The sequence below is a fragment of the Herpailurus yagouaroundi genome, unplaced genomic scaffold, assembly GCF_014898765.1.
Source record: "Herpailurus yagouaroundi ecotype Mexico unplaced genomic scaffold, PumYag 163, whole genome shotgun sequence".
Classification (NCBI taxonomy): Eukaryota; Metazoa; Chordata; class Mammalia; order Carnivora; family Felidae; genus Herpailurus; species Herpailurus yagouaroundi.
Genome location: NW_024412404.1, coordinates 61,590,135 through 61,617,422, shown reverse-complemented (window position 1 = coordinate 61,617,422; position 27,288 = coordinate 61,590,135). Strand labels below are relative to the sequence as shown.

Sequence of the window (27,288 nt, the reverse complement as noted above, 5' to 3'; positions counted from 1 at the left end):
AACTCCAAAGCAATTGGAAAATAAGACCAACAGTCTCCCAAGGTTGGTTTTCATCCCTCTCGTTCACCTAAAGCCCCAAGTTGTAATTTCCTTCCTTAAGATGCTCTTCTCCTGGATTGTACACCGTGCTACTGGGGATCTCGTTCCCTCTGAATGCCCCCTTCCCTTTCACCCACATGGGGAAAGGCTCCAACACTGGAGGTGAAGATTCCCATGGTGATGAAGTTCAACAGTATCCAAGCAGATGGCGCTCAGATTCTCTTTCTAGCCCCACCTCTCTAAAGTCTGCAACTTCAAAATGCTCACAGACATTTCGATGCTTTCCTCAAGCAGAACACACGATCGCAGAGAGACCCCCCCTCCTCACCTAAACCAATTCAATGTCCCATCTCAGGTAAGGATACCACCATTATTCTAGTCCCCAGGCTCTGGGATTCCCTCTGACGCACCTCCCCCTCCTGCCCCAGCCTCTCCTTAAAGGCTGCCATTTAGGGTAACAGTACAGTGTTTCCCAACCGAGGGTGCAGATCAGAATCATATACAAGCTTGCTTTCTTTTTTCTTTTTTTTTAACGTTTATTCATTTTTGAGAGAGAGAGAGAGAGAGAGAGAGAGAGACAGACAGACAGACAGACAGAGCATGAGCGGGGAAGGGGCAGAGAGAGGGAGACACAGAATCTGAAGCAGGCTCCAGGCTCCAAGCTGTCAGCATAGAGACCGAGGCAGGGCTCGAACTCACGAACCGTGAGATCATGACCTAAGCCGAAGTCGGACGCTGAACCGACTAGGCCACCCAGGCGCCCCCTTTCTTTTCCTTTCTTTGACAGATACACAGATCCCACTTATCCCGATACACTAAGGGACCCAAGCAAGTGTGTTAACAGGCCCCTGGGTTGGAGCACAATGGTTAAAAGGATGGCCTCAGCCAGACACAGGTTCAAATACTGGCACCACCGCTTACTAGCAATGTGGCCCTGGGCGACTCATTTGAGCGCCCTGATCCTCAAGTCTCCCTCTTCATCAAGAGGGAATAATGGTATTCGAGCACCTAAGATCCAATGAGTAATGCAGGTAAAGCATTTAACAAGGTATCTGGAACAAAACAAGTACTCAGTAAATGCTAGCCATTCTTGCTGTCACTTCTGAGTATCCCCTCTGTAGTAGAAGTCCATCCTGGCGCTCGCGATAACGCGAGGCTCCCCAGTCTTGTCTCCAAGTCCTCCGTGTCCGTTTCTCGTGCCTTCTCCAAATTATGATTCCAACACAACGAATTTCACCTCCCAGACACAAAGCCTTCACAGATTCCAGATTATTAAGTGAACCAAGCCCACACTTCTTAACTCAGAATCCGGACTCTCCATCATTTGACCCCAGCTTTTCTAATCTATTTGCCATTCTGCTACGTGAATCCTGTGTCCCCCAGCTGTGTTTATCATCAATCCCTTCATTTACTTACACCTTACATTAGTCTTTTAGAACATTCATCTCTTGTTTTCCGAGACGCTATCATTCAAGACCCAGTTGAGAGGCCACTTCTTCCAGGAAGTCCTTCTTTTAGACCAAAACAGAAGTGATCTCACCTTCCCCGATCACCCAGACTTCTGTGTGTGTACTGCACTTCGAACACATAATCGATGGTCTCCTATCTTTTCCTTTGCACCCTGCTATTTCCCATTAGTATTTTACCTTTCTGGGTAGTGGTTTTCCCCCAACATTTGCAATGGGGATAAAGTGCCTCATAAATACCACCAGCTCCATAACAATCTGCTATATAAGCAATTGATTTTACACACTATTACTGTAGTCTTTCCTTAAAACTCCACGTATATGGAGTAGATAGCTGTTCAGTGTACAAATATCTCCACTGTACAGACACTTTTAGGTAATTAACTACTATGAGTGCCTGGCGTTAAAATCAGAGATCTATGATTACAGATGTAGGTTTCCACGTATGATGACCTTCCCACAAATTACCTGTAAAGTTATACTCCTGTAGTATCTGGAATTCTGTTATCACCCACTCAAATGTGAAAACGCTCATTCATTTATTTACAGCCATCTTCCTTGCTGAAAAGACAGCCTGGTATTTAAGGACCTCGGGAAATTTGGCGAGGTACTCTCCACACCCATTTGCATTTGAGAGAAAATTAGAAAAGTCACACTGTATCTTACTTACCTGTACAATTCCATTTACATGGAAACACATCACAAGCTCTGGTACGTTGCAGATCAAGTTGTCCAACCAATAGTCAATTCCAGTTAGCACATTAATCGGCTTGTTGTTGTCCCTAGAAATACACAATTCCAATTATTCAGTTTGAGATGTTCCATAATAAAACCATCTGAGACTGACTTCCACCATTTCTCCCCAGATGAAAAATGCCACATACGCTTTCTTTTCTGATGAGATACACACATGTAGCTCACGTGGCGTGTTAACATCTTTCCATAAGCTTCGCTTGAGTTTCTAACAGGAATCCATACAAGTTTTCATTAAGAGTAGAAGTAAATACGATAGCAGATGACTGTGAGCCTACAGCATGCTCCTCATACAACCTGAGGTGAAAGACTAACCACCCAATCACCTAATTCACACTGGCCAAAATATCTCCGGAGTACTAACTCAAGTGTTCACCATCAGTTAGTAGGAAGCTGGTAAACTATCCCCTTAACTAATGATAGCCTATTCTTACAAGTTATACATTCAGACAGAAGACTAAGCCTGTGCAACAGATCTCCGACTCCACTCATTAAGGACTGGAATGAAAACCCAGCTACAGGGCTTTCAGCATTTGCTGATGATAGCACCCCTCTTCCTTACCGTGCCCATCTCAATTCACGGGGCCCAGGAGGAAGGTAAAAAACCCAGAGAAAGGTGATAATGCCCAAAGAGATTTAGTGAAAGCAGATGAAACACAGACACTAAAGGAGTATCATTTTGGTTTACCTGAGACGTAGGCTGACTGCTGGGTATCTGCCTCCTCCAAATATAGGCATGTTGGAGCCAACTAACATATGTATATCTTCAAATGTCCATAAGATGTTCCGAACGAAATCGTTTTTAAGACCCTTTGATTTAAAACAAAATGGGAAAGACTATTACACAGTAAACAAGAGATCCATAATTCCCCCCATGAGTCACAGAAAGACTAGAAAAAGATAAAGAAGACAAAGTAAATTAAAGTCACAGAGCTAGAAGATCACAGAGATATTTAGAAAGCAATTTTCAGGATCGAGTGGATTTTTTCCCCCTACAAATTCCAATTCAGACTAGTTTTTAAATGGCAAAGTAGACTGGGGATTAGGTGTCTCGATTCGGACACCATGGAAAGCATACCTGACTGTTCTCCCCGTCATTGAATAAAGTAGTCAGGTTTTGTTCTTTGGGTGCTGAGGCCACATGCCCCACTATGTATGAGGGTTCAAGAGGCTCACTTCCCTGTGAAAAGTGCAAGGATAGGAGTGACTCCGCTGCCATCATTTCTTACAAACGGCCTACTTTTAAAGAGTTATTACCTAAACATTCAAAACATAAACCTCAAATCTATTTTTGTGAATTAAAGCTACTACAAATCATTAACTCTCACCACTGGGTGGCTTGCTTCAGCTCTTAAGTATTACAGCTATTCTAATAAGCCAATCACACTTAGATCTCAAATAAAGATTAAAGATTGTTTGCAGCTTTCAAAGGTTTAACATTTTTCTCTTTTTTGGATAAATTTGAATACCACTGCTCTTTCAGCCCACCCCATCTCTACTGAATTTTAAAGTATTTAAGAAACCTCAGCCATATGGGACGCCTGGGTGGCTCAGTTGGTTAAGCATCGGACTTCGGCTCAGGTCATAATCTCATGGTTTATGAGTTCGAGTCCTGTGTCAGGTTTGGTGCTGACAGCTCGGAGCCTAAAGCCTGCTTTGGATTCTGGGTCTTCCTCTCTTTCTGCCCCACCCTTGCTCTCACTCTGTCTCTTGAAAATAAACAAATGTTAAAAAACATTAAAAAAAACAAAACACCCTCAGCCATATATATACATATATAGGTTTTTTTTTTGTTTTGTTTTGTTTTTTTAAAGTAATCTTTCCACCCAACATGGGGATTGAACTTACAACCCCGTGATGAAGAGTTGCATGCTCTACTGACTGAGCCAGCCAGGCGACCCTCAGGCCGTATTATCCTGGAGACATCGTCATCAGAACAGCCTCTAGTTTTGCTGTCTAATGTGTGCTTCACAGAATACGAGTCCCTAGGATACTCGGTGAAGAACTTCCAGAGGATGCTTTGAAGCCTGCCGCTCACTACAGGCTTGATTTTGGAGAATAACAATGCCTATTATGTAAAAAAAAGCCTCTAAGAGACTCTGTAGTAGAAAAATCAACTTCCCCTCTCTAAAACCCAATGTTCTCAAACTTCTTTAATCTCTCAATACGTTTTATTCTTAATACAATCTGTGGAATATATTCTTTAAAAAAAAAATTTAAGGCAGAGGAATCTTTGGCAACTCAGTCCACCACTCAAATTTCAACCACTCAAGCATTACCGTCAATGCCGCAACAGATCCCAAGATCGGAAAGCTTACGTGCCACGTGCACTGCTTGTTCTATGAATTTACCTCTTGACCTACATGTGTGCTCATCGGCTCAGCACCTGCCCGTGAAGTGCGTATACTCGACTACAAGCGCAGTGAGGTTGGGGTGGGGTGGGAGTGGGGGAGAACTTCCACTGCTTTTGCTGTGTCTTGTAATCTCTTTCAAGAGTCCCAAAAGAACTTCAAAACTTTTTTGTTTATCCAGACAAGTTATCAACCTCTGGACCAAATCCCCAAATTTTACTCGTCAGGTAGTAGCTTTAGTGGGAGTCCGGGCTCTAGGTTATAACGTTCTCAATCAAAGTTTGGCTCCAAGGCCACCCAGACACCTATTTAACTCCATCCTTGCTTAACACAGGCCTCAAACTAGCAAGGTTTGTTTTGGGAACAAGAATTCACAAACAAAAATCTCTAAATTTGAAATTTAGGCAGTGTAATATTGTATCAAATATTCTGTCAAAGAATATCTTTATGGCAGGCTAGCAGTGCTCAGGACCATGCCATGGCCAGGATAATCAGATAATCCTACTGCTCCCAGGGCCCTTCTAAACACGCGTGGAGCACACGGATGCTGTGTGGGGTGCTGCTGCAAGGTTGAAGTCAGAAAGTTCAGGGTTTAGATCCTCACTCAGATTTCACCAGCTGTGACCGCGGGCAAACACCCTCTTGTACAAACTTTGGTTTACTTATTTATAAGACGATACCACCAACGCTTAATACACACAAAGCTCCAAGGATGAAAAAAATGTGCACGTACACACATACGGATACACACGGCACAGAGTACGCGGCGTAAAAGGCATTAAGCAGATGCCAGGTCACTTCCTCCACATACAAGTCTACAGATTCTCAAAAGCTTCCCTGACTTTTCACAGTGAGCCTTAAACAAGGGAAGGACAGAATGAGGAGGCTGGGAGACGAGCAGATGGGTGGCAGATTAGGTATTTCCGTTATGTGGTCCTTTTGTAATATGTGGGGTTTGAAGTCAAGGAACATTCGATGAGTTTTTAAAAACTCTGTCAGTGTAATACAGTCACATACAAGAAAGTGCATAAACGAAATCCAATGGTAGAAGGACTAACTATCAGACAAAATATCCATGTAATCATTATGCAGGTCAGAACATGGGACCCTGCTGGCACGAAGCACCCAGCCCCTTCTCATGTACACAACACCCTCACCTCCTGGAGGTCAGCACCATGTGAACTTGCACGGTAATGATTTCCTTCCTTTTCATTATAGCTTGCCTGCCTTTGGAAAAAACTTAAAATACATTACATAACTTAATTAGCTTTCTCCATCTTAAAACCTACTAAAACTCACATCAAGTTAAATCTATTTGCCTCCTGTACCCTATAGTTTGGGAGGACAGCACCAATCTGGACAAATAACGTTCAATACCTGGGAGTATAGAACAAGAGAAAAAACACAATTTACCACGTTAAAAATCCTACTTTATCTTCTTCAACCTTGTGAGTACATTTTCCTAAAAACAGACATGCACAGTTTACATCTCTGCAGTTACCTTATTCTTTGATAGACAGTAAAAAAGACTAAACAAGAAATAAGAAGAATCCCAGAAAATAAGACACAAGACAGACACCCTACTCTCTCTTCCTTCTAAAAGCTTTACAACGTTAACGCAGGTTACGTCTCAGGAACTTCATCCAGGAAATCCTAAGGGCAGTCTGAGGCTTAACAATCTACAAGTTAAGATAAGAAGGTCAGTATTCACTTACAAACAGGCCTGTGAGTCTCAATATTTGACAGGCATTTATTATAAATCTAAAGTGTAAGATATACCAGATTACATACTACTCTTAGGACTTCCAGGAGATAATTGGTACTGATAAACATACTGGCAAGCTACTTTAAATGCTGGTAAAAATTTTTAAATCTTGTGAATTAAAAAATTTGATCTAGCCATTCATAGTATTTTTTGTAGATTCTGTCTTGAGAGTCTAAAAAAAGTATTTTTCTTGGGGCGCCTGGGTGGCACAGTCGGTTAAGCGTCCGACTTCAGCCAGGTCACGATCTCGCGGTCCGTGAGTTCGAGCCCCGCGTCAGGCTCTGGGCTGATGGCTCAGAGCCTGGAGCCTGTTTCCGATTCTGTGTCTCCCTCTCTCTCTGCCCCTCCCCCGTTCATGCTCTGTCTCTCTCTGTCCCAAAAATAAATAAAACGTTGGAAAAAAAAAAAAAGTATTTTTCCTAATTTTAGGCCATAAACTAGAGCATTTTTTTTTTTTTTACTCCCACTCATCTATTTTTATTAACAAGATCACCGGTTTTGTCTTCTTAAATGAGTTTACCGAATTACCATCTAAGGACTAACTAACCTGACTGGAAGCACTGGGATCCTCAGAGACTGAAGAAGGCATTTCAAAGGGGGCAGGCCAGGAAGCCCCATCGGAGTCAGTGGCCTGATCTGAACTGGACGGTCCCTGCTGTTCCGCAGCAGAGGGGACGGGCTGAGCAGCTCCATCGCCATTGATACTGGCCAGTCAGAAAGAAAAGTATCGCACGGTTACTAAAGTTAACCTCACGGAACGGTCTACCAGCTTTTAAAACCCAAAGCCCACGATCAAGTGTAAATCCCGTTACAAAAAGGAAGACGAGACATTGCAAGGTCAACAATACCCCAGTTGCAAAACTTCAATTATTACTTTTACGAGCTTAAAATTAAATTTCGGATCAGTTTCCCCTTCCTTAAGGGAAATGCAAACAAGTCACCAAGTACCTGTAATATAAAAACTTGGAAAGAATAGCCTTCTGATACCAGTGCTCTTTGCTCTTTTTCTTCCTCTGCCACTTCTGATCGATAAGTCTCTGATAAAACTCCTTCAGCCACGTCCAGTCACCAGTCTGAGTGACAAGAGAAAACGATAAATACAGCAAACTCGTAGTCAAAACAATTTGTCACCCACTACTCTTTTACAGGAAATACTCTATTTTTTGAATGCTACTTCCTAAACACATACTCAAACACTATCTTTCTAGACTCAACGTCTATCACCTCTTTTGGGAAATCTGTCTTTCTCTTCTCTGTGAGCCAGGCTAAGACAAGTGATTCTTCTTTGTAACACGTTCCTCGGTACCTGGAATAAGTCCCAGTGTGTATACCACACTGAAATTATCTGTGTATGTGTCTGCAACACCAAAACTCTAAGCTGCCAGCAAACGACCACTGTGATTTACTGTCACGTCCCGAGAGCTTGACCAGCGGCAAGCATACACGTACAGACTGAACGGCCAACAGTCCGAGTACAGAAACGGACGCAAGCCTTGAGAAACTGAAACATTGCTATTACGCTTTATATAAAAAGTATCCACCATCAACACATGGGGGGTTTGGGAATAGGCATTTATCCAGGTACAGTTTGAGAAGCTCTGCTTTCAGCAAACCAATTAATTCCAATAACTATGTCTTCACTGGAAGAACTTCTAACCTTTTTCACATTTCCTGGCAGTCATGTTTCATGAGAGTCTCTTCAATGGAGACATCAAAGGATCTTTCAAAAATTTTAACTATTCCCTTAAATTTCCATTTTTTTCACAACTTTCTTCACTGGCTTCCTCCCTTTTCCTTGCAAGATTCCTGGCTGTTGGTTACCAGGAAGTTTCTTCTTCGTTCACCCTCTTTTCTATTTTTTTCTTTAGTAAAGCTTCTTTACATTCTGCGCAACATCTTACTTCTTAGCTGCCGAAGTGCTGGACTGCGTGCCCACCCAAGCCTTTCTTTGGATTAAAATAATGCTTTAATGGTTGTTTTTCCACAAAAAAGTACTACCTGAGACGATCTCATAAAGAGCTCTTGAATATCTAACTCGTCTAACAAGAGAGTCCTTCCGATGCGATGTACGGCCATGCTCACGTGGGATTTGCTGTAGGGAATCTTCAGGAGCTTTTTTATGTTCTTTGAAAAATTAAGAGAAGACACAGTTTAAGAAAAAGACCTTATTATTGTGACTTGAGCTCTTTCAAATCTTCATGGTTTGAAAGCATAATAAACTTCATTCCCCTAACATTATACAAACTGTACTGGACACGAAGAGCTAAATACAAACATACAGAAGACAGAGCTTTACAAACACAATCACCTACACTTTACCAGTCATGCTACGTTAATGTAAATGACAGTCAAAGATTTATTTTTACACAAAAGAATTTCCTAAAGTTAAGGGTGTAGGTCACACTTTCACAAGGACCTAGGCTTTCAGCATATCAAATAAAACCGCCCAACTAAGGAGTGGGAGATTCTGTTCTAAGTACCATTTTTAATTCTCAATTGGTAACATTATATAAATCATCCCAAACGTTATAACCACCTATACTTGCTACTATAAAAATACAACCACCAATATCACTATATTGCCACTGCCAGTGTTTTGGGCGCTGCTCCTTCCTTTCTGAAAGGAGAGGTGGGCGAGCATGACTTTATTAACAAAAGAGATATTCGATAATCAGATGACTGTACCTTATTTCACCAGTAATTTTTCAAGGCTACAGAACACAGCATGCTACAAATCCCGGGCATAAACACCCCAACTACAGTCCCCAAAAAAGACACTTACTTCAGAGTCAGAAACGACATCCACATCATTTCCCACAGAATCAATAAAGTCGTACGCCATTCCAAAGCTAATGGGGGGAACAAAGGCCACAACCGTCATGCCCGTGACGACATAAGTAGGAGTTTATAATACAGTATTTCATCACTCCCAGGACACACATTTTCCACATTTTACCATCTCTGAAATCAGTCTGCCTACAGCCATTAGAGTGGAGTAGCCTTTCCTTCTTAGTGGTACGCAGAACAATGATGCGACTTAATCACGTCTTACATTTGATAGAATATAGTAATAATTGTTAGAAGCAATAGGAAACAGGGGCGCCTGGGTGGCGCAGTCGGTTAAGCGTCCGACTTCAGCCAGGTCACGATCTCGCGGTCCGGGAGTTCGAGCCCCGCGTCGGGCTCTGGGCTGATGGCTCAGAGCCTGGGGCCTGTTTCTGATTCTGTGTCTCCCTCTCTCTCTGCCCCTCCCCCATTCATGCTCTGTCTCTCTCTGTCCCAAAAATAAATAAACGTTGAAAAAAAAAAAGAAGCAATAGGAAACATCTAGAAAAAAATTAACAATTTTTTTCTTTTGTAATTACAAATCCCCAAAAAACCTCCAAACAAAAACACCTCAAGATTCTATTCTTTTTTAGGTGGGGAGATAAGAAAAATATAAACAGAAACATTTATCAGGATTTTAGTCTCTAGGATTGTGTTGCTAGGGATATACAATCAATACTACTTTTTCAAAACAACAACAACAACAAAAAAAAAAACAGAACCTGACACTAATTCAGCCAGAAGGAGAAAAGAAAAAAAATGTTGTGTCAGGTACCACGTGAGGCACATCTATAATCTCAAAGTCTGAACAGCAGCTGAGGTCGCCACATTTCAGTGAGTAAGCGGCAGAGGTTCAGAATACTTACCTAGGACCACCTCATTTCACATGCTGATGATTTACCATGCAGGCTGGGCAAGTACTTAACCTTTCTAAGCTTCAGTTTTTCCATTTAAAAATCAGTTAACAGAACCTAACTCAAAGGGCTGTTTTGAGAATTAAAAGAGATAAACATATAAAGTACTCAACGCACTGTTTGCACACAATCGATGTAACTAAAATTTAAATTACTTCATAATATTTAATTGTGTTGACATATAATTTATTAAGTCGTTCTCCTAGAGGAAGGTATTTGGACTACTCCCAAATTTTTGCCAGTATAAATAATGCTGCAACATTTTGCGAACACAACTTTTACCTTCTGAGGCATTAGGATGATTTCTAAACTACTAACTCATTAGATTTTCTTTCTTTTTTTTTTTTTTTTTTTTGAGAGAAAGAAATCCAGCAGGGGGAAGGACAAAAGGGAGTGGGGGAGGGAGACAGGATCTTACACTCCTCTGGGCTGGGTGTGGAGCCAGAGCTCAAGCTCATTAACCAGGGAATCATAACCTGAGCCAAAATCAAGAAGTCAGATTCTTAACTGACCGAGCCACCCAGGCGCCCCAGAACTCATTAGGTATTAATGCATTTATGGCTCTTGCTGTATGTTATATGGACATATTTTAGGTTCAGTCACAGAGAGGAAAAATAAGAGAATCCTACACATTAAATAGTCTACATGTTAGTAGAGATTTCTCTGTAAGAATCCAGGCCACTCTCTCCCTTAAATACCATCAGCAGAATTTCCAGCAACTGACTCAGCAAGTGTCAGAGTGTAGGTCACCCAACATGCTGGGTTTCTACATCAGGCTTTTTCAGACCAAATAATCCAGCACCATTTAATGAAAACTCCCCAGGACAGATTAGGTAGTGTTAAGGGTTTTCCTCCTCAGGTGCCACCCCTGATGCTTGGTATCCACATAGTCAAAAGGTAGGCAGATTGGCTAAAAATAAAACAGCTGATTGAATTTTAGTGGCTAAAACTGAGATCTGTTGAGAACATGATGCAGACCCGAAAGAAGTATTCGCAACTGAGATCTTCAGACTGGAACATAAGCCCTCTAGGAGGGGGAAGAGGACTTTGAAAGTCAAATACAACCTCTTCCTAAAGGGAAATCTCACCAAGATGATGAGCATTATAAGTTAAACTGAAAAAGCAAATATTAGAGTTTGGGGTGGGGGGGTGCTGCTGGGAGACAGGAAAAAACGCCACTGATTAATATTTACCTTGAAAATGGCTTGCTTTTCTTACTATTGCCAAGAATGGTAGTTCCTGCCGGCCCTAGTTTGGCACTCTCTCGCAACCAGTTGGCAGGTGGGAGTTTCAAGTCTGTTTTCTCTTCAAGGCGTGCAAATGCTGTTCGAGGAGGGGCAGAAGAGTATTTCACCACAGCTCGGCTCTTCACTTCATTGCCTCCAAGAAATAAAGCTGATCCCTAATTAACACATTGGACGAAACTTTAATGACACTACTAGGAATTTAAAATGCCACCTTTAAAAAAAAGAAAAAGAAATCCCACCACGTCAGGCTTCACAAGACTATGTGCTACATGTTTCTAATGGCAAGAAATGCAAGCATTTACTTAGCTGTTTTTCACATAATTTCAAAGAAAACAAGAGTCAATGAGTATAATGTTTACGGTTATCAGCTAAGACAGTGGTCAAGCAGGAACCAAGGAAGAGTCAATAGCGTTACAGTAATGAAATGTGAGATTGGATAAAATCTCTGCTCATTATTCAAGATGTATTACTTTCACTTGAATATCATTTAGAAAGTAGCTTGTTACACGGTATCTGGGGCTTTTTTGTTTTCATTTTTTTAAGAAACCTCTACGCCCAACGTGGGGCTTGAACTCAGGATCCAGAGATCAAGAGTCAAATGCTCTACCGACTGAGCCAGCCAGGCATCCCTGGGGCTTTTTTTGTTTGTTTTCAAGCAAACGTTTGGTAACCGAGTCGTCAGTTCATTACACACACTCTCTCAACCTTTAACTTCATAGGAAGGCGCTGGGGGTTCCTCACACTCTTCACTCGCACACCCCCAAGCAAGCTCAGTGTCCGATTTCACTAACCTTTCACGCGCTCCCTTTTCGGCCCGGCAGACACTCTGCAACCCTTCCAGAATTATCTCCTTCCCATGTCGGCGAGGTCCCCCCAGCCCCCGACACCCTCTCTTTGCCCTTCAGCTTTGCATGACTGTGTCACATTCTGGAACCACGTATTTACGGGTTCGCTCCTTGAGAGCGGAGATCGTCTCTAACTCACTTCTCGGTTACAGCCGAGTGGAAAGCCAGAACTGCTTGCGATAGGAGTAACTTGCCCGCAAAAACCCGAATACCTGACGACAGACACGCGGGCTTCCACTCCGTTTGGGGGACTGCCCGGGAGGCGCGGAGAAGGCACCCGAAGCCGCCGGGAACCGTAACATCCCTCCCCGGCGAAGCGGGCCCGAAGCCCCCGGAGCCCGGCAGGTCCCGCCCCAGGGCGGACTCACCTGTGCTGAAGATTCCTCGGGTTCTCCCTGGGACAGGAGGCTGAGCCCTCCCCGAGCAGCGGCCCCGGCCGGCGGCGACTCGGCCCCAGCCTCCTTGGAGTCCCCCATCACCTCGGCCCAGAGTAGGCGAGGCAAAACGGGACCCGAGGAGCCGCGGCAGCAACCGGGCCCAGCGGCGCGGTGCCACAGCGGAGCCAGCGCCAGAGACGCCCCACTCACTGCACTTCCGGTTCCTGACCGGAAGGAGGTGCAGTGACGCGTCCAAATCTCGCGAGCTTTATGCTAGCGGCCCGGCTCCGCCTTCTCCAGTGGCAGCCACCTTTGCGGCAGGGGCGGGAGCTGTAGTGCGCCTGCGCTTGTCGGAGCCTCTTCAGGAGACCACTTCTCGCGGTATCTGATTCTCAGGCTCCACCCCTTGCACGCTTTTCATCTTTGTTGGCCAACAGTTCTCGGGACTTGGGCTTTGGGATGTCAGTTTCGCCGAGGTCGTCCTTGCGTGGGCGGGGAGGTGAGGGTGGCCGTTTAACCCCGGCTGCCGTGAAATAAAGTGGCCAAGTGTTAGCACTCCCGCCTTTCCAGCCGTCAGTGACCCCTCAGCTTACTAACTGGCTGACAGCCCCAGGGAAGGAGAGAGCAGGTGCCCAGGCGAGGGGCAAACAGGCCCAGTGAGGCAGAGACCCGGTGCCCAGGTGAGGGGCTCGGCGTCCTGCCCCAGCATCACAATGCGGGTGTGGGTGCAGCCCCAAGTGTAGCAGCGGCGGGGCTCCGTGGGGAGGACGACCCTCCGCCTTTGCTAAAGGGATGCATTTCAAAGGCAATGGCACCTCACCAGTGTTTTGCAAGGTCCCTCGTTTGCTTAGTGACTCGTGGAGCATCTGCGGAATGCATGCTATTTGTCAGGCCCCAGGGAGCTAGCAAAGGGCGTTCTGGGGTGATCCAAGGGTTTCTCCAGCGTTAACGTGCATAGGAAACAACTTGGGGTTCTTGTAGACACGCAGGTTCTGATTCAATAGGTCTGGGATGGGCCCGAGATTCTGCATTTCTAACGGACTAACAGGAGACGATGCCAGTGGTTTGAGTAGCAAGGAGGTAGAGAAATACCTAGGGCCGTGTGAAAGGTTGGGAGATGCTAGGCTCTTTTACGCTCAAACTCCGCATCTAATGTCCTATCAAGCGTAGTTAAATATGGCCACATCCTTCGCAATTGCTGTAAAATATTGGGAGCTTTTTGAAAAATTAATTTCACCTGCTGGTTATTTGGCTCTCTTAACTTGTAGCTCACATTAGGCTCTGATAACCCGTTATGTGCATATTCACACGTCCTTGACTGAGGAAGCTCCACTTACAAGCTGTTTTCTAAAATTTTTTTTTTCAACGTTTATTTATTTTTGGGACAGAGAGAGACAGAGCATGAACGGGGGAGGGGCAGAGAGAGAGAGGGAGACACAGAATCGGAAACAGGCTCCAGGCTCCGAGCCATCAGCCCAGAGCCTGACGCGGGGCTCGAACTCACGGACCGCGAGATCGTGACCTGGCTGAAGTCGGATGCTTAGCCGACTGCGCCACCCAGGCGCCCCACAAGCTGTTTTCAAACGTAAGAAAACATTCTTACAAATTATATTTAACAATGAATTAGATATTATAATACATTTTGTAGGCACTTCAACATGTATTGATTTGGCTATCGTTTTTTGTATTTGTAGCCTATTTTGTAGGGTAATATGTTGTTATTTGTTACAGTAAAAAATTGGACACAATTGGGGCGCCTGGGTGGCTCAGTTAAGCGTCCGACTTCGGCTCAGGTCATGATCTCGCAGTTCATGAGTTGGAGCCCTGCATCAGGCTCTGTGCTAACAGCTCAGAGCCTGGAACCTGCCTCAGATTCTGTGTCTCCCTGTCTCTCTGCCCCTCTCTCACTCATGCTATCTCGCTCTCTCAAAAATAAAAGCATTAAAAAATTTAAAAAAATTTTTTTAATTGGATGCAATTTAACTTATCTAGCATTAGGAAGATTGGGGACTCTTTTGGTATATAATACCACTAACTTATGCTTAACTATTCTTTTTCAGGAATGTTCAAGAACATGTAAATTGTGCATGATATGGTAAATGATAACATTTTAAAAAGCAAATATGCATTATGATCCTAATTTTTAAAACATGTCTTTTTCTGTGTGTCCATAAACACATCTGAGAGATCAGATGAAGAGATTTAAAATTTATTCTTTAAAGTTTTATTTTCCAATTTTCTTTCTGAGTATGCATTATTTTTATAAAATACCATTTTTATTAAGCTTTTAAACACATTTAGAGTTCAGCTTCCAGTAATCTTTAAATTCTGTATAATCTTTAAGTCTGTATAATTCTTCGTAAGAAGGGATTTTTCTGAGGCAGCAGTAATTCTTTTTTCAGGACTCAAATATATTGTAGTCTTCTTGAGAAGTAAGTTCCTGAACCCTTGGTGATGTTGCTTAGTAGAAAAATGTGCTGGAAATGGCCTATGAAAAGGTAGAGAGCAATGATACAGAGAGACCCAGAAATTCCGCATAGAGAGGTCAGCTGCCAAAAGGGTCCCGGGAGCAGAAGGGGTCTTCAGGCTGTGAGGGGACCAGTGACTTTCAGCACCTTTTGTGGAGTGAAACTGGAGAAGGGACTGGATTTCCTGAGGCCACTCCCAGGGTTAGAACCCGAGAGAAGTGGGCAGTCAGGGAGGGGGACTCCTCAGGGCAGGAGAAATTGGGCCCATGTGAGTTACAGAAGGTGGATCCATTCTTCCAGCTCTGAGTGCTTGTTAATTGCTTTCTTTCCTCTGTTCAGACATTTTTAAGTGATCTGTGTGTGCGTTTGTGTTATTGTTTCTGATGTAAGTGATTGAAATTTAATGTTGTGGGTGACATGGATCATTACTTCCAGAATTTCACACTTTAAGAAGCTTATTTATATTTGGTTTTGTATTGTATCAGTGTCGGCCTTCCTCCTCCTTCCCTATCCCCCAGCTCCCAGCCCAGCTTGGGGTGTACTTGGTCACCTATGGATTGCTCTGCCTTGTCGGTATCAGTTCTTGTAACCAATCAGCACTCTCAGGTGTTTACTTGGCTCCCCAGTACCTGATGCTTTCACCACTTAGGAAGTGTTTGTTGAATGAATGAACCGCTTACGGTTGTTCAACAAGCTGTTCCAGAAGCCTGTGTTTACTGGTGCTTTTCCTCTGCTTAGAATACCTTTCCCTTCCTCACTTGGCTTATTCCTCAAGACTCATCTCAGGTATCATCCCTAATAAGTCTCTCCTGACACCTCCTGCCTCCTGTGAGCTCCTCGGGGGCTAGTGTCCCATCTGATCATCTGTTTTTACCAACACCAGGCATAGCACCAGCACACTAAACTGTTTTAGCTTTTAGGCCACAGAGGTACAATCACTAGTATGACAGGCTTTTAAAATGCTTATCAGAGTGTTTGAGACATTGAAATAATGTTGGTGGCTACAGTTTTATGTTTTTAATCTGCAAAACCAAAGCTACAAATGTTTAATGAAGTATCTCCAGACTATTGCTGCATCAGCCATTAATTGTTAAAGTTCATATTCACACGCAGTCCGTCCCATTCTAAGACAAATTCCAATTTGTAGGTTAGGCTGCACTTAAAATATCCTCCCGGCACACATGATGACTTCAGAGAAATGCCAATCATAAATTTGCTTAGTGACTCACGGCACACAGTATTTTCCGAAGCAAAATTAGAAATCTTGCCAGAAACGTTTACAGTTCTCTGTATGGCCGATGTGCCTAGGGCCCTCGGAGTTCCACCTGCAGAGAGGAGAACATACAGAGACCACTTCAATTTGCCACAGTCCCTCCATGACCCAGTGTCTTCCACCTACCTGCCCTCGCTCGTTTACTTTGCTTGCTGGACCTTGGAAGGCCCTGGGTTACTGACTCCTGGTCCTGGACTCTCAGAGCTGGAAGAGAGATTTGAGATTATCTGAGGCCACCCCAGTCTGGACAGGAGAATGGAATTGACTTGTTGCACATCAGACCAAGCCAGTTTAACAGCAAAGGCAGGATGAGTCTCCGACCCACGCAAACTTAGAGAAAGTTGAATTGCAGTCTCGGGCCCCTGGACCTTTAATTTGTCTCAGAATCTCCAGAGGAAATTGTGAAACGTCTCCGGCCATCTCCAGATTCAAAATCCATATTCTAGGCTAGTGCCAAGAATCTGCATTTTCAGCACGATTACAGTCTCTTGACCCCCGTGGCCTAGGACCACAGACACCCTGCTGGGGCACAGGAAGAACTGGTACACCTTTAATCTGAAAGTATGGGCAAACTTAAGCCTTGCTAATAGTGAATATGCAGATTGACACAGGCACCCTTGCTTGGGCCACGTATCAGTCAGGTAAGATTGGGTCCTGCAGCCAAAACCAATGTTCCCCGAGCGTAGTGACTTACAAGCAGGGCTCCCAAGCGACATGCGGGATGCTAAGTTACATGTGAATTTCAGGTAAACCGTGAAAACATTTTTAAGGGTAAGAATGTCCCAAATGTTGGGGCGCCTGGGTGGCGCAGTCAGTTAAGCGTCCGACTTCAGCTCAGGTCACGATCTCGCGGTCCGTGAGTTTGAGCCCCGCGTCGGGCTCTGGGCTGATGGCTCAGAGCCTGGAGCCTGTTTCCAATTCTGTGTCTCCCTCTCTCTCTGCCCCTCCCCCGTTCATGCTCTGTCTCTCTCTGTCCCAAAAATAAATAAACGTTGAAAAAAAAATTTTTTTTAAAAGAATGTCCCAAATGTTTAGTGGAAGTGTGGCCCGTGCAGTTTGAGACCTCCTTGCACTAATCCATGTAACGTTTAGTCTTCGAGAGACCACCTCGACCCGGGGCATTGCCAGTTGAATAGTGGTGCAGCATGACAAAACAAGGCCATCAGGAGAATCTTTTCAGAATTCTGTGATGAGGGGTGATCTCGAAAATCTCACGTACCAAACACAGTTCACAGATCATCTTGCAACACTTAGAAGAATTGTCGAGGGGCGCCTGGGTGGCTCAGTCGGTTGAGCGTCCGACTCCGGCTCAGGTCCTGATCTCTCGGTCCGTGAGTTGGAGCCCCGCGTCGGGCTCTGTGCCGACACCTGGGAGCCTGTTTCCGATTCTGTGTCTCCCTCTCTCTCTGACCCTCCCCCGCTCATTCTCTGTCTCAAAAAAATAAATAAACGTTAAGAAAAAAAAATTAAAGAGAAAAAGAATTGTCGAGCTTAAAGAATGAGTTACAATATTTTATAAAAAGTGTCCCACATTTCCTCACCTTTTCTGTGATGGCACATAGCTGTCATTAGGATGTTTTCAGAGAAAATTTCACAAAAATAAACAGACTTAATCTATTCCTCCGAGATAAAGGTGGTGTCTGAACAGTGAGTGAGAAAAGTCATTGGTTTAAAAAAAAAAAAAAAAACCTTAGAGAGCATTTTGGAAAATAAATGTTTACAAATCTTTCCAACATTCTGTGATTTTGTTGCTAAAACTGACCTATACTGTGTATAAAAAAACTCATTTCCACACAGTCAGCTTGAGAGCTGAAATTTCTCACCTCCTTTAAAACTCTTCCAAATGGAGTTTGTTTTAAATTTATTGAGGGGGGTGCCTGCGTGGCTCAGTCTGACTTCAGCTCAGGTCATGATCTCGTGGTTCACAAGGTAGAGCCCTGCGTCCCGCTCTGTGCTGACAGCTCAGAGCCTGGAGCCTGCTTCAGATTCTGTCTCCCTCTCTCTGCCCCTTCCCCGCTGACTCTCTCTCTTTCCCTCTCTCTCTCTCCCTCCCTAAAAAATAAACGCTAAAAAAATTTTTAAGAAGGAAACAAGTGTATTGGGGACTTCTAAGGAGGACAGTGGTTTGGATCTGTTTTACCTAAGGCGGTGTGGGAGGGAAGGGAGACAGCAGAGCAGACAAGTGCAGAGACCGGCAAGCCTGCCCTGCACACCCTGAAGGCTTGTGAAAACCCTATCCACGTGGTAATTGTTTTGTTCAATACCACTCATTGGCATTCTTAGAATGCCCAGACTGACCTCTTTGTCAGCCACCAACTGATTTGTTTACCCCAAACATGCGCCTGCAAAGTTCACTATTCCCAGCTGCCAGCAGGTGTCTTCCTCTCTGCTTTCTCTTGTACATCCTGTTTTAAATTTTGCTCCTTGACAACAGTCTGTTGACCTGTCTTCCTCACCGAGGGGTAAACAAATTGCATGCAAAACAACTAACTTAATAGATCTGAATTATTCCTTGACACCATGTAATTGGTTTGCAAAAGACTGACGGGCTCAAAGAAGTTGGAAATGTAACCAAATTTTAGCTACAATGTTTGCATCGTCTATGGCTACAAGTGAAATGAGCAGTTGGACTTGGTAAGCTCTGAAACCATGTGATTCAGTCCTATTTACTTGCCTTTTGAGATATTTTAAGTAAACTGAACTTAGAAGGACACTTCAAGTTGTTCTATCACAAAGTTTTCCACCAAGAGCCACAAAAATAAAATCGTGTGACCACTTTACTCTCGTTTAAAGAATATCAGTGGAACAGAACCAGTTTGAAGTCAACACGTAAAACACAAATATTTTAAATAGTGTTTTCTCCTTTTGTGTTTTCATGTTAATGTGCTACTGTGACTGGGTCATTTACAAGTAAGTAAATACACAGACATTGAGGCTGCACGTCCAGAACATTTTTTGAAACAATAATAACGTGTGATAAGAAAGTTTATAGACAGCTGTTTTTAGAAAGACTGTTTAGGCACACCATGGTACCTAACACCACTTGCCAGCTATTCTTTAAGTCAAGAATAGTTATCAAGTTAATGATCTACGCAGTATTTTCCTTTACGCTTTAACAAGAGTAGAAGAATTTTAAAGTATAAGACAATGCAAACTTTGATGTGCAATTTACCAGCGTAATATAGCAAGACCCTCTTGGTTAAAACTACACGATACCTTATTTAATTTAGGTGATAATTCTTTAAGTGCTGTTCTGTAGACTAATAACATTTAAGCAAATTATTTGAAACTCTTTGGAAACCATTTTGATGGCACTTGAAGGAGTTGCTTTTCTAGATACCGGAAGAACTCAAATTCTTTTGGAAGCTATTCGTTTTGGCTTTCAGAATACAATGCAAGTGATTGTAGGGGCAGGCTGTCTCTGCTAGGTATTACCTTCACAGCAAGAACGTTCTTAGTCTTTGTGAGTTTTATCCTCCGAAGCTGATCGTCACCCTAAATGAACCCTAGGAACAGTTTCAAACTCACTGAACATCTGCTGTTCAGGCAACTCGGTGGCTGGAGCCCAAGTGGTGGTCCCTGCTGTGCACGTACCCTCGGCTAAGAGTGAGAAGGAAGGAATTCTCAAATGAATCTTCAAATCAATCCCTCAATCAGGCTCTGCCTGTGGGTCCCCCTCTCTGCCTTTCTAGTCAAGGGCTTGGCCTTTGCAGACGCTAATGAATCGCTGAGCTATTAAGCATTTACAAGGAGCCTTCCAGTGGAGACAACAAAAGGAAGGCATCACTTAGTGCCAAAGTGTCAGATGTCAAAGCCACCGACGGGACAGACATTTTTACTAAACATTTCTGTATTTGTCTTCGCATGGGCATTTTATTTTCTCGGTGTCGTGCAGTCACAAGGCACCCAGTAATAGAATCCACTGCATGTAAAGGTCGGGCTGAATGATAAACCACCAGATGAACCATGGGTGTTAGCCACATATGACAATTTTTTTACATATTTATTTACATTTTTCCTCTCTAGGAAATGAAGCCAGAATCCACAGATGTCATTATCCATCTACATACATGTGTTTACTACCCAGAAGGCAAGGATATTGCATTTTAAAAGGGTCTGGACTTTTGTTCTTATCACAAATGACTTGAGTGGCTCTGACCATTCACGTTTACCCGGAGTGAAAGTGCCAGTGAAAGCTTTGCTTCCTGGAGAGCTTTGAGATTCTGGTACAAAAGGCATTTTATAAGCACAAAGTGGAAAAGCATCATTTATATTCATTTGCTGCTGTGGCATTTCTCTCTGGAATCTTCCTCTTGTCTGTCAACATTGTACAAAAAGACTGGCCTCATCTACATTACAAATATCATTCTTGTAATGGTCTGCAAGTAGGAAAGAGACAGCACAAGAAGGGAGGGGGCGGAGAAACTTGAGGTCTCCTGTTGGAAGATCTAGGCTTGTTTATCCCTAAAACTGGGTGCACATCACCAGTGTGGATGCTGTGAATTGTTTCGGAAAGACTGGGGTATGGAAGTGCTACAATGCTTTGTGTGCGATGAATGTTTATATGCAATTGCAGTGACTCATGGGAGGATGGCAGCCACGGGGAAAATCCTCAGAGGGGTCATTTAGAATGGAACCAATCTTTCTGGGCAGAGGGTGATCTGCATTGGCCTCCACCTGCCACAGGAAGGCTTCCGGAGCGGAGACATTTCCACTGAGATGTCTCCTGGGACCTGTGGCAAATCCTTCCTCACAGGGGACTCTACTTGGTGTGATTTAAGAAACATCAAGGACTTTATGTCCCAGAAGAGCTCAGTGCGCGGCTTATCACACACACGGGTTAGGGTTTGCCAACCGGGTTAGTTGAAGTTGAGCCCAGCTCTGAGGGGCCCCCATTCTCACCCGGGGAATGTTCTAGAACATGGGACATTACTCAAGAGGCAGGGCCTGGGATGGTGTTACTTGGCTCAAAGGTCTGAGCGTGAAGACCGTGTAAATGAGTGGAGGCGAGTGTAGATTCGGGGGGGACAGGAGCTTGGAGGACAGAAGCGCAGCCACAGCGAAGGATGGTACCCGGAGGAAGAGAGACCTGTATCCCAATCCTGTCTCTCATACCTGTGCCTGGGGCCTCCTCTGAGTCTGCAAGCCAGCTGCTGCTGCTTTTCCTCCTTTGCCTTCTTCTTCAGATCTTTCCATCACAAAAATTTCAAAGCTACACCTAAGTAGAGAGGATGGGAAGGCGAACCCCTTTTCACCCATCACCATCACCCGCCTTGAACAGTTGTCAACACACATCCCGTCTGCCTCCTGCCCCCGACCCTCCCCTTCCTCCAATTATTATTGAAATTGGTTCATTCTTAATTTAATTTTTATGTTTTTTATTTAATTTTTATTTAGAATCCATTTTTAATTTAATCTTCCCTGTTGCATTTTTCTGGCCGTTTTCTCCCGTCAGTCACTGTCTTAAGTCAGTCTGCTGAGTTGGCTCTGAAAAGACACATTTCTCACGAGAACCCTGAGCAGTTCTGAGAGAAACGCTGGGGTTGATTAAACAAGGCATGCTTCGTTAATTTCAGACACACACTGAGTCCTAGGTACAGTGCTGGGCTGAAGACAGTAATGCAACAGGGGCCTCTGATCTAGTTCTGGGGAGAGGATAAGGGCCGTAGCACTCAGGAGTCGCAGGCAAAAATGTGAGCCCTGAAAAAGGAGAAGGTCCCAGGTGTGGTAGAAGTTCCAGGATGTGATCATTCCACTTGGCTGGGAGGGGTGAGGGTGGAGGGTGGTCGGGAAGGGCTCTGGAGCCTGAGGTGCTCGGTGGGATTTGGAAGGTTGGGCAGAGCGTGGGATGGTGAAGGAAAAATGCTTGCCAAAGGGTGGAGGCGGGAGCAGCCCAGGCGAGGGGGCAGGGACAGGAGTGTCACCCCACTGACAGGTACGCACGGTGCGAGGGACTTGGTGGGAGGGGTGGGGCATGGGAAGGGAGGTGATTAGTTCTTCCTAGGTTATTAACTAAACCATTCTTCTTTTTTAATGTTTTTAATTATTTTTGAGAGGGAGAGTGTGAGCAGGGAGGGACAGAGAGAGAGGGGGACAGAAGATCTGAAGCAGGCCCTGTGCTGACAGCAGGGGACTCGAACTCACGAACCCGTGAGACCGGGACCCTCGCCTAAGTCGGACACTCAGCCGACTGAGCCACCCAGACGCCCCCAGGCGACACATTTTTTAAACCTAGAAACGAAGCTTGTATGTGACTCTGTGCTTCATCCAATGTCAGATAAGCCACAGTCCTTTCCCACCGAGTTCTGAGAAGATAGGGGTTTTGCCTCTGCAATTAATAACGTGGGCAGAAAATTCCTACTGTTTTCTCCGTGTGAAGGATAGCAAAGAAGATGGTGAGCTTTGGTGAAATGTTCACATTTTGTAAATGCAATAGAGTAGTAACTTGATTTTTCAAAAGAAGGTTTTCATTACAAATGTAAGCACTGTTACGTTAGAAAAGTCAAACAGTACAATGCAAAAAGGCAAGAAACTGCATTGTCCCGTGACCCAAAGAACATAGTTTTTAACATTTTAGCATCACATAATGATTTTGGAGCATGTTTTCAAACTGAATGATTTCAATTGTTTATCCCTGCCCCCCTCCACCCCCGTCCCCATTCATTATGCTTATCAAGGAGTTTTGGCATTAAATATTTATCTCTCTGTTGACTTTAAGAGTCACTTCTCCTTTGAACTCAGATTTCAGATGGGATAAAGGGGATCATCCTGATATTAAGTGAGAGGTAAAGTTTATTCTCAGATATGCACGAAATAGTCCTGTGTCTGGGTTTTTTTTTTTGGGGGGGGGGGGGAGGTGGTTGACAGGGTGTAGAGAAAATTACAAACGGAGGTCTGCATAGCATACAGCCAAATATCTCAAGTTATGTGTTAAGCCAACAAATTATTAAATAAAACAGATTCTACCCTCTTTCCTTGACTAACACACCTTCATCACAGCCACCCCTTGGCAACTATTAAACTACCTTCTATCCTCTGACCTAACAGTATGCCCCTCACCCACCCCTTGGGCATAGGAGTGGATACACCAGGTCCTTTGGGGGACAGGCTTGGGGAGCAGCCTGCATGGGCCCTAGAGCAGCCTTGGAGCTGTTATAGCAGGTTGCCGGGAGCTCCGGGTGGGTTCATCTCTCTCTGGTGAGGTATGCAGCCAGAGAAGGGCCAGAGCAGGTGACTCTCTGGCCCTGATCGGAGTGAGTCATTCCATATTTCCTACGTGCAGGTGGTATGCACAGGTAAGTGAAAACAGTCTAGTGGGGGCATGCAGAAAATCCAGGTAAGTATCCCCAAAATGCACATTTGCCACTGTGAATGGACCCAGTCGGGAAAGTCAGGGAAGAAGTAACTAAGCCAATGAGGGGAGAGAAGAGAATTCCAGGCACAGGGAAAAGCAGAGGCAAAGCCCTGGTGGCAGTGGGGAGAAGCGCCAGGGCTGGGCACAGAAGGAAAGGCAGGGCTGAGGCTAGGGCAGAAGCCCCGGGAGCTCCAAGATGGCAGGTGGGACTGGAGAGACAGGTGCTTTCTGACCAGGAAAGGCCTCTGTTGGCTTGGTAAGAATTTTCTCTGTATCCTCAATGAACGGCTTTGAGCTTAGCTACAGAAATTAGACAACCGAGCCTTCCAATGCAGATGAGAACCTCCAGAAATGAAATCGCACCGGCAGTGAACTGAACGAAAAGAAGCACCTTCCGGCAACCTTGCACAGGACGTTTATCACCGCAAACAGGCTGGTCGCGCACACATCACCTGCAATGGCAAAGAGGATTATGGATGAGTCGGTTGCTATCACACAAGGTCTTTCTGTGCTTAGGGTTTACATCAGGTGGTTACTGGCACACCATTTGGGGGGATGTATTTGTAACTGTATCTTGCCAGCATGTTTGATGCTTCAGTTAGTTGACATCTAAAAACAAAATCAATTTTCAGACAAAATACCCATAAAACAAGTGAAATGCTATCATAAGTTTTAAGAAATTAAAATGTAATAAATGTAGCCTTCTATTCTAAAGCAATTTCATCTAGAATAGATAGTAGATACTGTAGAGGTATTTTTTTTTCCTGAATCTCTGTCAATTACACGACAGTGACTCTTGCTACTGTATATTCAGAAATGTATTGCTTGAAGTAGTTTCTCATGAAAAAGGAATTTTTTTCTTGTTGGGGCTTCCTTTACAGTGTCAAAGAGCTTAAAGATGAATACTTTGTGTGTTGACGTTCAGCCATAATTAAGCCTTGACAATGATTATTACTTTGGGTATAAACACTATCAAATTTTCATTGGGCGAGTTCTTTTTTAATTAACGTTGAGTTATGTTCTGTTTATTATCCTGTTTGCTTCTGTTTCTGTCATTTTCCAGTTGTCTGCTTGAATCTTGTTTTTTCATAGTGAGTTAGCAACTGATAATGTGTATCGATTTCAGTTTTGCTTCTAATTTACATTTTTATCTCTTTGGTGGATGTATTTGGCTTAATCATTTTATTTTTATAAGCAGTTGTACAATTTGTTAATTTAGCCGGATGATTAAATTTGGCTTCTAAAGAGAGTTTGTTTCAGAAAATGGTCCCTGAAGTAAATTAGCACTTGGCATTTCCAACATATCAAAGGGACTGGTCTCTTAAAGATAACCGAGAACGTAACTCTAAATTCTCAAAAACGGATTCCTAATTTTGAAACCTTGGACTATATAGAGCTATGTATTCCAGTAGGTGGTGCAAATCGACTCTGTTTCAAATGGAAATGTAATTTAGAATTGTGATGTAACTATTTTCACTATAGAAATAATATTTCAACATGTTTTCTCAACTGCAAAATTATTTGTCTCTCTTTCTAATGGAAGCTCGATTTACCCTTTCGATGCTCATTGTCTTTATATTTATTTCATTCCCCAGGTACCATTATAATGATCACTGTCATAGGAGAGGTGGAGGGGAAATGGGGGGGGGGGGGCTACAAAAACTGGGGAGACCTGTTAAAAATTGTGAATACAGAGGCGAGTCATCTGCTTCTGTGCTCAGTTCTACAAGGAACATAACATCCGCATCAGCAACATTCTTAACTTTTATGTCTCCATTCACTGGCTGGACACCCTGTTTTGTCTTTTATAAAAATTAGGGATACTTCACTCCTAGGAATCTGATGTTCTCATACCAGCACATAAAATATGTATACAAGGATATTCACCGCAGCATCTTTTTCAAATTAGTTTTGACTTGGATCACTGTAAGAGATGTGCAGGGAGAGGCAGCGAGGACTGAGAGCGGGACCCGGGAGACACCTGCCTCTTGGTGGTAGAGGGTTAAAGAACATATATACAAAGTATCTAAAACACAGGGGGCTGGCAGTAAGCCCCGTATAATGTTAACACGACCAACTTAAAAGTAAAACAACACAACAAGGGCTTTCATGACCAGCAGCTGTCTCTTGCCACACCCCTCCCTTCTTCCCCGCGCGCCTCACCTCCTAGTGGCAAAAGCGCCCGCGACTCGGCTGTTTTCTCCTGCTCTTTGCCACCGTAACTTTGAATATTATTCTCACACAGCTATTACTCTGTAACCATTTTCTTTCGTGGCACTAAGCGCACCCATAATGTTGTGCAACCATCTCCACCACCTAGAAGTTTTCGCCTGCCCCAAAAGGCAACTCTGTACCCATCAGTGACTCCCCACTCCCCTCTTCCCTCCTAGCACCTGGTAAGCTATGAATTTGTCCAACGTAGGTATGCCCCATAAGGGGAATCACATTATCTGCCCTTTTGTCACTGGCTTATGCCACTTAGCATAGGGTCTTCAAGTTTCACCCATGTAGCAGGTGTTAGAATGTCCTTCCATTTTAAAGGCTGAATAATATTCCACTGCATGTATATGCCACCTGTTGCTTATTCATGCACCTATCTACGGGCATGTGGGCCGTTTCCACCTTTTGGCCACTGTGAGTAATGCTATGAACACTAATGCACACATTCCCGTTTGAGCCTCTGTTTGCAATTACTTTTGGCAGCCGTTTCTTGATTTCGCCACCTTTTTATGTGATCTTTTGAATTTCAGACATGGTAAGTCGGACAGGTGAGGACGTAATTATAAACAACTCCCTACCTTTCCATGCACACACTCCCCATCACCACGCCCACACAGTTTTGAATAAATAAATAAATAAAAACAACAACAGTGTTTCCTTTATTATAACATGACAAATATTGTTAACTGCTGAGGCAGTCATGTCCTTGTTCCTCGTCTCTCTTCTGGAACACTCGTCATTTCCTTCTGGAAATAACAACAGCATCGATTTTACATTTTCCGGGTTTTCTATGGGTCGTCATTACATTTCCCTTAAAGCTCTGCTACATGTGTCCCAATGACGAGTCCCATCTGAGCAGGCCGGGGAGAGTTTTATTTTGTTTCGTTTCAGTCTCTCCTGTTTTCCGTCTTTTCGCAAGAGCACAGGGCCCTCCCGCTCAAGCCTGCGTCGGGGGTTTTCTTGCACCTCTGCATCCCGTGGCTTCCCTTTTCCACCATCCTGGGCCTTCTTTTCTTTCCCTTCCTCCTTCCTGCATCCCATCTTTGTTGTCTGGAGCATATCTTCTGCTAACTTTCTGAGAAAAGGTACATGGGGAGATAAAAATGTTGACTTCTTTCATATGTTAGAAATATAAATATAAATATATAAATATATAAATATATTTATATAAATATAAATAAATATATACATAAATATATTTATATATTTATATAAATTTAAATATATTTATACATAAATTATATAAATTTATATATAAATATATTATATATATAAATATATCATATATATTTATAAATATATTTAATATTTATAAATATATTTATATAAATATAAATATATTTATATAAATATATTATATATATTAAATATATATTAATATTATATATAT

At 43.5% G+C, this 27,288-nt stretch overlaps 1 protein-coding gene across 3 annotated transcripts in view; it reads right to left on the bottom strand.

Moving 5' to 3' along the window:
• Positions 1–12,799, bottom strand: part of EDRF1 (erythroid differentiation regulatory factor 1) — a 39,898-nt gene extending 27,099 nt beyond the window's left edge. For 2 of the 3 annotated variants that reach the window (XM_040486729.1, XM_040486731.1), the window contains exons 1-9: positions 12,575–12,799; positions 11,308–11,516; positions 9,157–9,223; positions 8,373–8,498; positions 7,323–7,447; positions 6,922–7,078; positions 3,337–3,438; positions 2,947–3,068; positions 2,176–2,287 (exon numbers count right to left, since the gene is read on the bottom strand). In XM_040486729.1, coding sequence (XP_040342663.1) covers positions 2,176–2,287; positions 2,947–3,068; positions 3,337–3,438; positions 6,922–7,078; positions 7,323–7,447; positions 8,373–8,498; positions 9,157–9,223; positions 11,308–11,516; positions 12,575–12,682 — 1,128 coding nt within the window. In that variant the 5' untranslated portion in view covers positions 12,683–12,799. The remainder of the gene's footprint in view (positions 1–2,175; positions 2,288–2,946; positions 3,069–3,336; positions 3,439–6,921; positions 7,079–7,322; positions 7,448–8,372; positions 8,499–9,156; positions 9,224–11,307; positions 11,517–12,574) is intronic. The other variant, XM_040486730.1, reaches the window with a different exon arrangement.
• Positions 12,800–27,288: the final 14,489 nt, after the last annotated feature.